This window comes from Taeniopygia guttata, chromosome Z (genome assembly GCF_048771995.1).
Source record: "Taeniopygia guttata chromosome Z, bTaeGut7.mat, whole genome shotgun sequence".
Lineage (NCBI taxonomy): Eukaryota > Metazoa > Chordata > Aves > Passeriformes > Estrildidae > Taeniopygia > Taeniopygia guttata.
The window spans coordinates 82179961-82196669 of NC_133063.1; the positions used below are offsets into that span (position 1 = coordinate 82179961).

General features: G+C 47.4%; 1 protein-coding gene across 5 annotated transcripts in view; it reads right to left on the reverse strand.

Annotated features, from left to right (window-relative positions):
• Positions 1-6265, reverse strand: part of MELK (maternal embryonic leucine zipper kinase) — a 33256-nt gene extending 26991 nt beyond the window's left edge. For 2 of the 5 annotated variants that reach the window (XM_072922203.1, XM_030258160.4), the window contains exons 1-6: positions 5378-5758; positions 5008-5093; positions 4474-4590; positions 3809-3952; positions 2217-2285; positions 1023-1115 (exon numbers count right to left, since the gene is read on the reverse strand). In XM_072922203.1, coding sequence (XP_072778304.1) covers positions 1023-1115; positions 2217-2285; positions 3809-3952; positions 4474-4590; positions 5008-5093; positions 5378-5441 — 573 coding nt within the window. In that variant the 5' untranslated portion in view covers positions 5442-5758. Of the gene's footprint in view, positions 1-1022; positions 1116-2216; positions 2286-3808; positions 3953-4473; positions 4591-5007; positions 5094-5377 lie in introns of all 5 variants that reach the window. The other 3 variants (XM_030258156.4, XM_030258157.4, XM_030258163.4) reach the window with 3 other exon arrangements.
• Positions 6266-16709: the final 10444 nt, after the last annotated feature.

Here is a 16709-nt window from a genome sequence, read left to right on the forward strand (position 1 = left end):
CATACTGCAATTCCCAGTTCAGTCATAAAGATAAAGGAAGTTTGAGAAGCACTGATGTGGAGACCCTGGGGGGCATTTCCCTGCTTTAGGGAGGCACAATAAGCTTTCCTCAAAAAGCTGTTAGACCCCCACTTGATCGTTTCCCTGTTCCTATGTCCGCTCCTATGTCCCTGAGCCACAGCCTTCCTATTCCCTTATTGGCCCTCATCTTTGTACCGCCCAGAGACCAGGTTCACGCCCCGACCCCTCCAGACAGGGGAGAGAGAGCTGGGAGATGGGTGTGCTGGGGAACACTGAGCACCTTACGGGGCAGCTGAATTAAACATCTGTGGATACCATGCAAAGACCTTTTCTGCTTCTTTACCCTGGACTTTACTTGTAGCAGTTCAGGCTGCAACACACTGACTTTGTGGAAAACTAAAAGAAAGCAAGCCATAGAGGTCAGGGACAGTGGTGCAAAGGAGGTAAAGGAAAAAAGACTGACTCCATCCAACAGCACAGACAGGAAGTTTGAGGAGATTGAAATTGCAGCATTTTGAATTAATTGTCAAGGGCATGTAGCAGACCCCAATATTCTAGACATGGAATCAAAGCTGAATAAATGCTACAGTTTTTGTTATCTTTAATTTTACTACACTGCACAGTACAAAAAATAAGTTTTCCTAGAAGATTTCAAAGGCAAAGTATACAAGATACTGAGACCGCATAGAAATTTGCAACAAGACTTGGAAAATTAACAGAACAAATTTCTGCCTGGAATAATGTGGTAGAAGGTAGTTATTTTTGTAGAGCAACACCTGAGAACAGTGAAGAATTAGTCAGAGATGAAAAAGTCAGATGCAGAACCTGTGGTCAGGAGCTATTCCAGGCTGTGACTGCTTTCAATCACACAACTTTTGAGCACCACTGAGGCAACATGACATTGAAGAAAGACAACATGGCAGTAGATCTGAATCTCACCAGCTTTAAATACATGGTGCACACAGAAAAAAAATACCCTAGCCCATAATTGTATCACCTACCTCTGAGCCAATGTATGCTTTGCCCTGAATCAGCTCTGGTGCCGCATAAGCTGGGCTTCCACAGCAGGTGTTCAGATGGTAATCAAGGCCACCCTAGAATAAGACAAAACTGATGACAAAGAAGCACTGGCTCTAGCACTAATGGTGTCTTCTAGCAACAACATATCAGAGGCCTCAGAAGCTTAATTTTCCAATGCTGTCTATATACAATCACCTGACATTTGCTTTGATATAATATTTGGCTTTACCAGGCAAAAACTGTCCAGGACCAGGAGAGTCTTATAAATGTTCAGATCCCAAGCTGCTCCTTCACATATAATATCCCAGCAGCCTTTTTCGCAGCTCCTCCTGTCATAGGAATACTTCTTTTGTGACCAAAAAGATGGAACTTGGGAATCATTAATCCAAGAGCTACTCGTCATGAAGCTGGTTGGATATTTTGATAAATATTTAAGGCAATAACTTCATGAAGAGCCACTAAAATGTTTCCTTATTAAAAATGTGTTATTCCTTAGCCTGGGCTTTGTTTAAAGCAGATCAGTGTGAGATGACATTGTACCACCAAGATGGTGGTCTAATACTCCCAATTTCCTGCAAGGTGCTTTAACTTGGCTCAGCTAAAACAATCTGCGGATATTGGATCAATAAGATCTTCTTTCCATTAAATTCCTTCTTCCCAGCACCCATCTCATGTGTGAAAATGACAAACAGAGCAGCATTGTAGAAACAAACTTTAAACTTGTTAAAGAACTCAGTACCACCATGTGGATCCAGAGGCTTTGTAAAGGTAAGGGGAATCTATTTGATTTGATCCACAATCTACACATAGACAAATCCTGTGAAAACTACACAAGACATTGAAAATTACTGGGGGAAAATGGACACCAAGATAAGCTTTACAGTGCTATGTGGGAGTAGATACTCTACACACAAGTAGATACACATAAGGCAATCTGTGTCACATACTGGGATGAAAGATGAAGTGTAAGAGGAGAAAAACTGATATTCTGCGCAGTAAGTGTAAAACTGGCTCACACTGTTAAGGCTGTACCAAGCAATTAACAGTGGGACAACTACACCAACAGCTCAAATTCAAGGCAAGGCTCTGCACTGCACCCTGAAGTCACGCCTGCAATTTTTATGTGTGCACTGTATTTGATTAAACTCTGCTATGAGAGCAACTGACACCCTTACCTTTGGCTTTGCACAAAGTCCAAAGTCTATCAGCTTCAGATTATGTTCCTCATCAATCAGCAAATTTTCCTAGTAAAAGAGAAAGTGGTAATGAATTCTTACATAATGCCAGGTATCCAAGAAACCACATTTTCTTTCACCCTATTTCTTCTTCCCATTACCAGCCATAATTTACCTGAAGCTCTCCTCTGGATATTTTGGTCTGTTGCTAATGAATATATCCTATATTCTAGATAGGGAATACAAACTCCTACCTCCTCAGAAAGGCCTAGGGGGCTGCTACACAGAAAGCAAAAACTGTGAAGCAGCAGCCTGCCCTGGCAGAAAATGCAGCCAGTGATATCCCAGATAGTATGAATAGAAGCAGAGCTGGCAAAGAGGGGGAAGCCATTTGCCCTCTGTTCACCACAGTGAGAACAGCACATTCAGTTTCTGCCCACCCTCTAGCAGAGGAAAGGCACCAAACTGAGGTAAACTCTGTGGATGGAGACCAGCCTGTCCAAGGTGCTGGAGCACCTTTTTCATGAGGAGGCTGAGGGAAGGATGGTTTTTCAGCCTGTAGGTAGGTGACAAAACTTCAGTGGAGACCTCATGGCAGCCTTTTCATTCCTATAGAGGGGGTGCAGAGACAGCACCAGCCCCACCAGAGAAGCACACAGTGTGATAATGACAGTCAATGAGCCTCAGGAGACTTTCAGACTGATACTAAGAAAATGCCTTTCTCACAAAAAAACAAAGTGAAGATCTTAACAGGTTTCCCAGCAACATTATGGTGTCTCATCCTAGGGAGAGGTCCAAGATGTGACTGGATGAAGAAGTTTGATCTGACACTGTTTTACACAGGAGATAAAAGCAGAAGCCACTAGAAGTCAATTCCCAACCAAGTTCTCTCACAATCCTATGAATCCATCACGTCTCCAGCTACAATCCAAATCTTTCCAAGAGGGACACAGAAGGCTTTGCTTGGAGAGAAGCTCTTTGGAGACAAGGATTTCATGAGCTGTCTAGTAAAATGCTTGTACCCAAAGAATTTGCTTTTCTCAGTTATCAGTGTCTCTAAACATGCAAACTTCTAACCCCTTCTAGGAGAAATAGTCTCAAGTCTTCCATTCTCTCAGCCCATGCTTAATTCTGGTGGTGATAGCAAAGCCACAGCATCAGTGTTTTGGCACATCCCTCCTCTGTCCTTACTTGTTTACATTGTGGGAGTCACATTTTCCCTTAAATGTCAGAACAGAACAGTTTGCACAATAGAGAGGAACCCTAAAACTCTCCCTGGGTACATTCTGGAATAAAGGGGATAGCAAAAATGCCTAACCAGCAGTCAAAATCAAATCTGTGTCTGCTCCACTCTCAACTCAAGTGCAATATTCTGCTTCTCTTCCAGAGGAGGTTCCTTCCTCAGATACAACTACATCCAGCTCAGTTGAGGAACAAAGCAAGAGGTAGAAATAATGCTTTTTCAGCAAATATTAACTAAAGAGCTCTAAGCACAGGAGAACAGAGAAGACAATTCACACCAGCTCCATTCAGAGAAATAAAAGTGGGTGTTCATTATTATTTATGCAAATTCGACTACTGTTCTGACTTACTGGTTTGAGATCTCTGTGGGCATATCCCTGATTGTGCACATAAGCAATTGCTGAAACAATCTGCCGAAAAAATATGCGAGCTTCCTCCTCGGAAAGGTGGTCCTTAGAAATTATGTAATCAAACAGTTCTCCTCCAGGACAATACTGCATGAAAGCAGGAAAAAAAGAATACTTACAGTCATGAAATGTAAACATGAACAAGGGCACTGGACAGCAAGAAGGCACTCTTCTCTTTCCTTCTCCCTGCTTAATCCCAGCAGCACCCATGGGCATGCCCCAGGCATGTATGCAACAGATCTAACAAGACCAAGAGCCCAACTCTTGCCTGATGCTTGCCACAGCCATCTCACACTACCAGCACAGATGACAGAAACTGCCCAAGACATGACAGTTCAGTGGCATTTCTCAGATACCACATATCCTGCTGGTGCTGTTTTTTGGAGTGCAAGGTGGGAATAAAAGTCCGTTTGTTTATTGCAAACAGTTGAAAAGTGGCTTTACAGTGAGACAGAACACATTATCAGCTTCATTTTTAAACTACAGCACCTTGGACACACTCATCATTGAAATTATTTTCTAAGAAGTGTTTCATTTGGACTCTGCTACCATCTACTGCTATGGCTAAACCCAGAGATTTTTCCTATAGAAGAAACACCATTCCTTACCTCTAAAACCATGAAGATTTTCTTGGGTGTCTCAATCACATGATACAACCGGCAAATGTGCTGGTGACTCAAGTCCTTCATGGCATCTATTTCTAATTTAACACGAGGCAAGTCATCCTAAAAGATCACAACAGCAAGGTATGAAGTAGTTTGACAGCCTGTACCTCAAAGTAAACCTGCACATCAGAACTGCTCAAACTCAAACCAGCACCAGCTCTGTCACTGCTCACCTGCCCTCCTCACACACTGGTCAGTAAAACCCAAAGGGGCAGATTTGTGCTACTATTCTCATCAGCACTCCATTTGACTTACACTAGTTTATTTAATTGTTTAATATTTAAAGTTGTAACTGTCTCAGTTTTACAGCCAGGGTACATTGCCCTCTCCATATAAGGGCACAGGATTTGTGGTGCCTTTAAAATTCTTTCAATTTTACAGACTCTATCACTAGCCCACAGTGACAGGTTGCACCTGCGCTCCTGAGAACTCCACAGAAACAGCACATGACTAGCTCTGAAGTATCTTTTGGATTACCTGTAAAGCAAGCTTGTCCATGATTTTTATTGCAACTTTTTCACCAGTGAGACGATGTCGCGCAAGTTTTACCTTTGCAAACCCACCTAGAATTTGAAACAGAAATGTATAAAGTTCTGCATGGTGACAAGCTTTCTCACCGTGATCTCAGTCGCCCTGAAGCAAATACCATATGCACAGCATGTAGCATCATTGCCAGAGAAAGAAGCAATTGCTGCTACCACCTTCCAGTTAGTTCTACAGTTGCGCCCCGCAAAATACACAGAAAACATGACCCACGGACTCTGAAGTAACAGTTAATCTTTCAGATAAACATCGAGGTGAGTGCACATATCACACACACTTGTTTGCATTCACAGACTGAGCCCACCTGTGCCGACTGTTCCGTGTAATTCATAGTACTTGAGAATTTCCTCATAGTCATCTCCGGCCATTCTGCGACCCGCAGGACGCAGGCAGCTCTTCTCAGCAGCTACAAGGGGAGACCGCAAATTGCGCTTATGCTTTCGGGCACAGGAAGCGACTCAGCAGCAGCCCCCGAGGAAGGCGACTGCTGCTCCCACCGACCTGTCACGGCTCCCAGGCGACAAGCGCAGGAGCGCCGCGACCCCGAGTCGCAGCGGCAAGAAGACCCTCGTGTCCCACCCCGTTTCTTGGGCCGCTGCCAGCAGGAGCCGTCCCGAGTGTTACCCCGTCCCGAGGCAGCGACCCCACAGCGGAGCAGCCTAGGCAGTCCGTTACCGTTCAAATGTCCCGCTTCCGGCCGTCGGGATCGAAAAGCCAATCTCCGCGCGCCGCCAAACCGGAACTGGCGTGGAAGTCACGGATATGCCGGGAGGGAGTGAGACAGGGAGAGGGTGCTGCCAGAGTGGGAAGGTCTCTGCTGCCGGCTGGCTGCTAACGGGGGCGGACTCTGCCGAGACCAGTCCCTACGGAGACAGAAAACAGCGTCTTCCTCTTCCAGAAAGAGCGTATTCAGGAGCAGGGATCGGGACTAGAGCGGGGTCCGCGCCGCAGGGGATGGCGCCACGCACAAGATGGCGGCCGAGACCGTTGCCCCGAGGAGATGGTGCCTCCTGCCGCTCCCCGCGGGCTCTCCCACCAAAGTCCCGGCCGGCTGTGGCTGCCATTCCCAGCACCACTCCGGGGCGTCCTGGGGTGGCCTGTGCGAGGCACGGTGTCTCTCCGGTCGGAGCAGTGCCGGGCAGGTGAGAGTCTCCAGGTAGGTTCATTAATGCAGTATTGCAACTTTGCTCTGTACACGTGAAGAAACACAAGATAGTTTGTACCCCTGTTTGCCTGCTATTTAAAGAGGCAGGAAACGTGAGGGTGACGGTATTGGAGGAAAGCATGAGAGGAAAAAGGGCAGGAAATGTGACGGGAAGAGAGTGGGAAATATGACTGGAATAAGGCCAGGAAACCTGAGGGGGAAAGTGTGAGAAGCATAAGGGGAAAAATGACAGGACATCTGAGGAGAAGAAAGGGCAAGGAAACAGTATGGGGAAAATGCAAGAAGTGTGTGGGGGGGAAGTATGGCAATTGTGAGAGGAAATGGGCAGGAAACATGGGGGGAAATTGGGTTGCAAAATCATAAACTTTTACCAAAGTGTCCACAGCAAAACTAGCTTGTGTGGCTCCCTCAGGATGGAGGAGGCTTTCTTGGCCAGAGGCAGAGCCCTGTGACAGCTTCATGATGCCCAGTTTGTACAAAGATACAGAAGCCAGTTTTTAACCTTGTCTGTGTAGCAATTGAAAATAACAGACCACCACTTTGTCTTCAAGCAGGATTGTCTTTATTAACCACACTTGAGTATTTATATGTTACTTTTGTGTACAAGTTTTAGGATCAATTACACAGCCAACCAGTAGGAGAGAGTAAGTAACCACACAAAATAAGAGTAGAGCTGATGTTTCTAGCTCTTAAAATTCATCCCACATACATTCACAGCCCAGTTTTCAGGAGTGTACATCAAAGCACAGGCATTTATGGATGTATTTGATCCTTTGGTATGCACTGTCCCATGGATGAAGAGCTGTTAATCGAGGTCAGGACAGCCCAAGCAGGCTGCTGCTTCTACAGTCTGTCAAATTATTTAAAAGGTGGGAAATGTGAGAGAAAAAGGACAGGAGAGATGAGGTAAAAAAGGTAAGGGAATGTGAAGGAAGAAAAGGGCAGGAAACAGCCCTGCCTGGGTGAACCACATGCCAGCTGCCATGCTAGGCCCTCACTGCCATTCCATGCCATGCCCTGGGTTGTGCACTCCTGTTCACCTCATTCCAGGTCACTCAGACTTCCTAGAGCTGTTTAAATCTTCCTTGGATGCTCCATGCACCGGCTCCTCCTCATCTGTTACCTGCTGAAGGATGCCAAGTCCTGATGAGGCTTGAAGCTGATGCTCAGGTGTTCCTGAGCTCAGAAACACCCCTATTCAGCTCAAAGACCAAGACACATGTGTCCACCCAGGTGTCCTGCTCTTCTGTTTCTTCATACCTAAGAACAGGGCTTGTAGCCATGATTATGACATTACAGAAAAACCTCTGGGGTGAGGCCTCCCAATGGCTAGGGGCCTTGTTTCTGACCTAGGGGGCCCTTCTGCCCCCCCAATTCCATGTCCCCATGGGGATCCACCAGACATCCTTGTCCCTGCATCCTCACAAGCAGTCCACCAGCCCCCCTAGTTATATATTTCCATGGGGATCCACCAGCTCCCTTGGTCCTTGTGCCCTCATAGGGACCCACCAGGACCCCCAATCCCCATCTTCGAAACATCCCCCTTGTCTCATCTCTGGTGTGTGTTGTGGAGTTGGAAGGAATATGGGGACCCACAGGGACATCAGCCCCTCAGCTCTTTTTGCAGTACGTTTCTTCTTTGCACGTGTGACCTTTGCATTTCTTTTACAAAACTGCCACCATCTTGGATCTATGAGGTGTTTTCCATCTTTAGCACAGTACAGGCTCTGGCTGGGAAGCTCCTGAGGGGCTACCCATAGTGGTCCTGTGGCTCTACAACCCTTGTGACCTTGTCCAGGAAATGCCCAACCTATGCCAGGTGCAGTGGCAACCCTGACTGGCCAGTTTTCATCAGGCATCCCCAGGCTGGATCAGATGGAGAGGCTGCCAAAGGTCTTGGCAACCATTCAGGACCCAGCTCCTGCCATAGTATCAACTGCTCACCTTGGAACCCCCCCAGCAAACAGGCCTTCCCCACTTCACTGTATCTGCTGCCTGAGACTTGGAATCTCTGCAGGATGATACCAAGAGAACATTTGAATACTCATATGAACCCTTTTAGTCCCATTTCTTAGCGTGAGATGTCATGTTATGTACAAGAAAGAAGCAGTGCAACACAGCAAAGAAAGAACATTTCCAAATCCCAGTCTGGGAAAGTAAAACATGAGAAAGAGTGCATGTCATGTCCCTGAAATGTCAGGAAGAGTAAAACTCTTAACACTGAAATTTCAGTATTAGGAAGTAGACATTAATTTGGTGTCAGTTTGGCGGGACACTGTTCCTCGTAATGTATACAACACGTGCAAAGTTCCAGAATTTTCACTTGTATACAAAGTATACATAATATCTAAATTCCCAGAATTCTCTTCACTTCTCAGAAGCCATTTACATATGCAGAGGTGTACACCTTAAAGTGGAGCATGCACATGCAATTTGGGAAGTGATCTGGTTTGGGGAATTGCCCCCACCTTACTTTCTCTATTCATCATCACATGTGACCTGAGAACAGGACTCAAGCATTGTCTCCTGCCCTGCTGGCTTGTTTGAGCACCTTCTTGCCTTGGTTAGGCAACTTTTTAATGTTTTTTAAAACATTAAACAATGCGACTCAGTTTTTCTTGATCCAGTTGAGATACTGTAAGCAATATGACTTAGGACTATTTATGTCAGCCCCACCTGGGAAAGGTGTCCCCACCTGCAGTCACTGGGACCCATGTGAGACCTCTCATTCAGGGTCTGGTGCTATGTTCATGATAGTGGCATGGATGTTGTCCCAAGGAGGTGGTCCCTCCAAGGGCTCCCCACAACTGCTCCTGTTCTAGCCTCAGCCACTTGTTGCTGTCCCTAGAACAACCCTGGGGCCACCTAGAGCCATCCTGCCCAAGACCCTGTGTCTCTCTGCCCTGGAGCAGTGTGATTGTATGTTTAGATGATTACTAGACAATAGCTTTATTAATGCAGTATTGCAGCTTTTTTTGTGTATACACAGAGAAACACAAGGCAATTTGTAACCTCATCTGCCAGTTATTTGAAAAGCAGGAAATGTGGGGGACAGAGCAGGATGCAAGAGTGAAAAAAGGGAGGAAAGCCTGAGGGGAGAAAAGGGCAGGAAATATGAGGAGGAAAGAGTAAGAAATGTGAGAGGAGAAGAAGGCCAGGAAATGGGAGAGGAAAAGGGCATGAAACATGATGAAAAAAGTGTGAGAAACTTGAGAGGAAAATTTTGAGAAGTGTGAGGGGACAAATGTGGGAAACATGAGGGGAGAAGTGTGGGAAGTGTGAGAGCAAGAGGGCCGGAAACGAGGGGAAAAGAGGGTAGGAAGTGGGAGAAGGGAAAAGGTGAACAATGTGAGGGGGGGAAAGGGCAGGAAACCATAGGAGAAAGAAGGGTGAGAAATGTGACACAGAAAGTGTCACCAGAAAGAAAGATGACGGGAAATGTGTGAGAAATATAAGGGGAAAGGGTAGGAAATGTGAAGGGAGAAAAAGGGCTGCCAATGTGAGGGGCAAAGTGAGACAAATGGGAACGAAAAGTGTTGGAAATGTGAAAGAATGGAAAACCGAGGAAAGAAAAGGACAAGGAGATGTGAAGGGAGAAGTGCAAGAAATGTGAGAGAGAAAATGTGGAAAAAAAGTAAGGGGAAAGTATGAGAAACACTAAGGGAAAGGTGTGAGGAAAAAAGGGGAGAAGTGCAAGAAATATGAAGGGGAAGCATGAAAATGTCCCGTGAAGGCTCTGTCTTAGACACAATGCTCAGATTCTTTGCAGTCTTGCGGTGGTGCGCCAGCAGAGACCTGCTGCTGAGGTTGCATTTAACAATGTTGCTCTGTCCAGTGCCATGTCCCTGCATCTCTGCCCAGGGAAGCTGATGAAGTCATGCTGTGTGCCAAATCCCAGCATTCTGCTGGCTGCTGGCCATGTCTCTGGCTCCACATGTAGTTCTTATGAGCAATGTCATACACAGGCATCTGGTTCTTGTCCTTTGCACCTCCAACACAGGCTTAGTGGTGGTGTGGTGCAGCCCTCAAGCTCTGTGGCTCAACATCTGTGGCTGTACCCTACTCACTCTGGATGTCCTGAGCAATGGGGACAAGCAGTAGGTGGCTGTTGCTGGCTGTGGTGATGACTGTTCTCTTGCCCCTGGCAGAAGCAGTCAGCTTCTGCCTGCTCTGTCAGAAGAGGCAGCTTGCAGGTCCATTGGCCCCTTGTGTGTACAGGAATGCTGCCACCTCTACTGCTGGCAGATGGGCTGTCTCTTCCTGGTACAGACGGGGCAGTATCAGGCTGTTCATATGAGAATGATTAAGGGAGAAATGTTGGAAACGTGAGGGAAAAAAGGGGCAGGAAATAATGAAGTGACACCCTCCTTCAGTTGCTGTCAGCTTGACCTGGAGCCGATCAACTCTTGTCACCTAGTCCTAGACACCCCTGCATCCATCACCCAGCTGAATGTCACCAGTGCCCATTAGCAGACCTGGACCTGATCAGTTCCAGTCACCCAGCCCTGGGTTCCTGCGGGGATTGAGAGACACATCATGCTATGCATGCAAAGCCAGTTTATTACACTAGTCACCAGTATTTATGGTTCTCTAAGTTCTGTACAAAATTTTCCACTCAGACCCCTTTGCTCTTGTTCCCTTAGTAAAATAGTCTTTTTGGTTATCAAGTCTGTCTTACAGTCTTTTGCATTAGCAATGTCCTTGTTATATCTTCTCTCATCAGAGTGGTCAGAATGACCAGGCATGATGTCTTCACTTTTGTTCTTGCCTTGAGTTTATTTTTCCCACGGCTTCCACTATACCAGGGCCAAGAGGTCAGTGTCATTACCCAATTAATCTTCAGTTGCTGTCTGATCTCCCACATCTCCCCCTTTCTGTTCCACAATCATTATTTGCTTTACTGATACATTAATCAATTTTTTAATACATTGAACCAAACAAGGCAGGCATATCACTGTAACTTACAGCATCCCTTACTCAAACATTCCCATCTTAATTAAATTCTTGACTCATCCACTCATCCCTCAGTTTCTAAAAGGCCTGTTACATCAGTCAGTTTCATCTTCTATTTCTAATTTGGCTACATTATCTTGTAAAGCTTTATTACTTGCATTAATAGATTGTGAATTATTTGAAATGTTCATACAACATGTTACATCAAAATCTTCACATCCATGTCCATATGCTAAAAGCAAAGAATCACTAGCAGTGCTGGATTTTCCCCAGCCAGCTCCTGGCACCAGGCTAAGAGTAGGCTGTTCCCAGAAAGCAGTGCAGTCTAGGATACAGCTGTAGTGCTTAAGCTCTATGGTGTCGATGCTTCAGCGTTGAAGGCAGGGGCAAGTATGAGGGAGAGATCTTTTGTATAGGTTCCAAAGAGGTTTATTCTACAGATGATCCAGGGACAAAAGACCACGAGCCCTGGTGTGCAGGGACTTTTATATAGGAGAGGATCCAGGGGAGGGTACAAATTTTCAACCAATAGGGAAAGGATTGGGGAGGACCAGCAGGCAGGGTTTATAACACTCAAACCAATGGGGTAACACAGGGGGACGTTTAAACAAACCAATAAGACTTCAAATATTAGGGGATTTCCAAGGGGATTTCCAGAGCTGGGGACAGGTACAAGGGGAGATTGACAACTGAGTAGGAAGAGGGACAGTGAACATTCTACAACAAGAGGCAAGCCTTAGGGTAAGATTGACAACTAGGTGGGAGGGTGCAACTTAGACTAAACCAACAATGCAGGGGCAAAGGAACAAACCATTGGGGATAAAAACACACCACAACAGCGTCTCAATCCTGCAGTGTAGCACATCTAATTGAATCAATATCGGTTAACAATCCTGTTAAAGCAAGCAAAGTAGTGTTAGACTGGCAAGTTAACCACCAGCCTAGGCTGTTTTACAATCCTAGTGCCTTTCTGGACACTACTCCTGGAACAAAGAAGGAGGCAGCCCAACACCACTCTAGGGACCAAAAGTAACTGACAAAAGTCAGAGGTTATTATTGCAATCGGGGTAAACACAAAAATCATGCATTTCCCTCTCTGTGCAAATCTATATTGTGAAATCATGGTTTCATGAGAGTTGTCCTAGACTGCAGGGGCCTCCCTTAGTACACAACAGAATAGCAGCCCAAGCTCTGTCTCCACAAATCAAAACCACTGCTGCTGATAATCATAATGGAGCATTAGTAGAGCGAGAAATGTTGGTGGAAGTGTAATTACATCAGTCAGTTTAATTTCTGAATATGGGTTGGCTTGAAGAAACATCCCATGCTTTGGATTGGTTGGCCCCAGAATAGTTAAATTTAACACAAGTCCATTTTTACAGATATCAAAAATTCTAATTCTTGGGGCTCGAGGGTTGCACGAAGGAGATATGGGACCCATTGATCCCAAGTATTGGCATGATTTTTAAAATTAAGAACAGGAGCTGAGGGTGTATGTGGCCATATATCTAAAGGTAACCCAACGAGACAAGTAGAAAATGGATTTTCAGGAGAGGCCATAGCCAAGCATAAAGTATCTTGTCCTGTTAAGCTGGCTAAAATTATCCATACATTTGTTTTTAGCTGATTAACAGGCCAAGTAGAAGTAACAGGAGGAAGAACTAATACTAAAAGAGCCTTTGGGAGACTAAGCCGAATATTACTTTGAGGCAATGGTGATACAGGGCTTCCCATTATTTACTACAGGAGGAGTAAGAACTAACACTACAAAACTTACTAATAATGGCAAGCCACTGCTCACTTAATAATTTCTGATGTTCAGGCAAACCAATTGATGGCCACACACCAGCTGTTTAATTTGTGTATTATTCTGACTGCTCCTTAGAGGGTTTCAGTTCTGAGAGTCAGCTCTTCTTTTATGAGATGAGAAATACCAAAGTCACCCACAACTTTGACACTCAGAGTCCACCCTTGATCCTCTATGTGGCAGGCCAAGCAGGGAAAGGAAGTCAACAGACCTGTGACCACCTCTGGATGTGTGTTCGACTGGTTCTCTAAGGACAGAAGATTTCTTTTAATCCTTTTCTATATTTTGATCAGCTAGCTGTAGCAGCATGGATAGATGGTGAATTGCCGCTACCTTCCCAAAAGAATCTCCACCAGAAGGTATTTGGGCAGGCACACAAACAGTCACACATTCCACACACACACCACGGATATGTTGGCAAAATAGAGGCAAGAAGTGTTACCATGTGAGACCAGCTCCAGGCGGGCGTCTGCGGGAGCACAGCAGGAGGAGGGGAGAGGCAGCGGCCGCTTTCTCCTTCAGCTCTGCGAGGCTCAGTTCTAGCTCAGGAACAGACAAAACAGCGACATGAGGCTCGGGTGCAAGAACATGTTTGCCAGTGCTCCTTTCCCCGGTGCCCTTCCTCTGCCCCGGCTAGCTCTGGGGAGAGGGGTGGGCAGGTTTCTAGCGCTTCCCGCTGGACCCTAGCGGGCTTTGGGAAGCGCTATCGGAGTTCAAGAGAGCAGTCAGCGACCTCACGGCGAATTACGAGGAGAGTCTTTCTCTGGGGGCGAATTCCATTTATTGTAATCCAACGGGGAATACAATAATTCGAAGTGGACCAGGTGTGCCGCACCTGCATTTGCTGGAAAGGCGCGGGCGGGGCGGAACGCACTGGAGCCAGCCAGAAGAAAGCCCGGAACGAACCGCGCGAACGAATTAAATACGGAATGGGGGAAAACCGAGCAGCCAATGGGGTAGAACCGCGGGGGGTTCGAGGGTGGTGGGATACGGGGGTACATCCAATGAAGGACAGACAGGGAAAGGGTCCCAGGTCGTCTACCTATCACCCGGCGTCCCGGGTGGAAGATTCTAGGTGGATGGGAAGGGACACCGAGTGACAGACAGACATCTGGGGTAAACAGAGGGATGACTTAGCATTTTTGGGGATAACGGACACGCGGGGAAAGGCGGGAAAACCCGGGGAAAACCGTTCCAGAACCGGGGGTACATGGAACAAACCTATACATAATACAAATGTAATAAAACATAAAACACACAACTCCACACGTGTTTATTGTGGGTGCGTGTTCCCAAGACCCCCGGGGCACCAACCCAAGGATTGGTTATACCCCGTGCTGGGGGTGGGGGGGGAACATGAGCCGCAGCCAATGGGAATAAGACGGGAGGCAGGGCAAGCGCTGGGAGACCCCAGGGAGGCAGGAGCGGCGATGGGAAAGGCTGGGGGGGCAGGGCAGGGACAGACCGCATGGCGAGGGGGAGTGATAAGGGAACGCAGCATTGGGACAAAGGACCACGGGGGGAGGGGCGGGCTGGGTCACAGGACAAAGGGGGAATGTGCGGGAGACGGGGAGGGGGGGAGGGGGGCGCGAAGAAGAGAAAATTACAAATCCCACAACTTAATCTTTTGAATTTACATAAAGGAAAAAGGGAGTTCTGAGGTAAAAACAAATTAGCAACGTTACAAATTACTGAGAAAACGTAAGTTGAGAGACATCAGAAAGTGATCTACCAATCATAGTTACAATGGATGGGGCAAAAATCTTTTCCACATTACAATTTAAGATGAAGGGTACAAAATTATCACAAACACATTTTGTATCGAGGATGAAAGCAAGATTCATGACGCGATGCTTGTGGTTTTTCGAATTCTAGCAGAGCAGAAGCAGGCAGCGAAGAGCGACATGGTTTCTCCAATTTGAATATTTGATTGCGAAGTTGGCATAGCATTGTGGGCAGTAATTAGAGAGAATGATCTTTCCTTCTATAAGATATAACTCAATCCAAGAAGTTATTTCCAAACTATCACAAGCAATGGGGAAAACCTGTATTGAAATAATAAAGGAACTTTGGGCAATGTACATTTAGGAGATGGGATAGAGGGTGAACCTGGGCACCGCTGTTTCAGAAGAAAGAAAACAGTGGAGCCCTGGTCCAGGTTTCCAGCTCCACTCCCTTCGAAGGCCCCCCCCCACAGCAAAGGGGAAAGCTCTCTTACAAAGGAAGGTCCTCTAACGGAGGGACCCCTCCGACAATCCCTCCCATCAGAGGGGGAGCCAGAAGAAGGACTGAGGGATTAATCCAACCTCACCTCCCCCCAGTAGGGGCTGGCCTCGCTGCAAGATGGTGCAGGGCCATTGTGGGGAGGGGTGGGCCTGGCGGGAAAACGTGCGCAGAAGGGAAGGGTTACGGCAGGAAAAGGGGATCCCTGTAGCGTGGTCAGCGCCATCTTGGGAGGGGGTCCTGGGTGCACTGCATCTTGCCCGGGGAGGCACGGCCAATGCCACCCCTAAGGGAGGATAACAGTGTCCGGCATGGTGCTTGGGGCAGCTCGGCCGCTGCCATCCCCAAGGGAGAAGGTTTGGGGAAGTCCGTGGGGAAAAGGGAAGGGGGTGCTTTGCAGGAGGCAAGGGGGAAATCTACAGAAGAGGGGCCCGACGCAGCTGGAAGCCAACGAAATGCGTGGATGTGAAGGGCCTCTCTTAGGATGTTAACAATTCTCCCATAGCTGACATGTCGCCATTTACAATTCTGTCCCATTGGTGTCTTTTCAACCCCCCCTGCCCCATAACCCAGAATAGGGAGGAGAGGGTAGAAAAGGCAGCTTTCCAAGAAAGAGAAGGAGCTTTCCAGTATGAGTTACCCCAAAGAAGACCGAGTGAGGTTGCGTCGTCCTTGGAAAAGAAAAAGCCTCCTGGCTGCCAGAGACATGCAAGGCTACAGTCCCCGTCTGGGCACGGACGGTGATTAAAACTCAGAAAAGAAAAAAAGGTAGCTCAGACGCCCGCCAGGGTCCCACCCTGCTCTGACCCAACATACCCTCTGGGCTCGGGCGGTGAAATCTCTCTCTCTTCGGTGATGGAAAATCGTGCTAGACTGAGGACGTATTCTTTAGCGGTTTGGGTCTCCCAGAAGCCTGGGTTCCCATTAACCAGAGCTTGTCCCTGAAACCCTGGGTTCGGCCACTCTCAGCCTCTGTTCTCCATTCAAATTACGGCCCCTGACGGGCCATTCTTTGAGCTCAGTCCATCGAGCAACTGCCAAATTGTCCTCTTTGTCCTCGGATAAGTCTACCCCGGATCACGGCCGCTGCAGTCCGGCTGTGCCCGCAGCACGGCTGCTCCCGGGTGGGGTAGAGAGCACGCCGGTGAGGACGGAAGAGGGTCCCCGGAGCTTCGGGTTTGTTTTTCACCCAGCGCATCAACTCCTCTTAGCATGTGCAGAGCTCTTAGGGTGGCAGAATTCCTTTCTCTCTCCTCCCTTTCACAAGTCGATGGAAATAGCCGTCGTCTCCTACCATTTGTTGCCGTGCGAGACCGGCTCCAGGCAGGAGCCTGCGGCAGCACAGTGGGAGGAGGGGAGAGGCGGCGGCCGCTTTCTCCTTTGGCTCTGCGAGGCTCAGTTCTAGCGCGGGAACAGATGAAATAGCAACATGGGGCTCAGGTGCAAACGTGTGTTTATTGTGGGTGCGTGTTCCCGAGACCCCTGGGG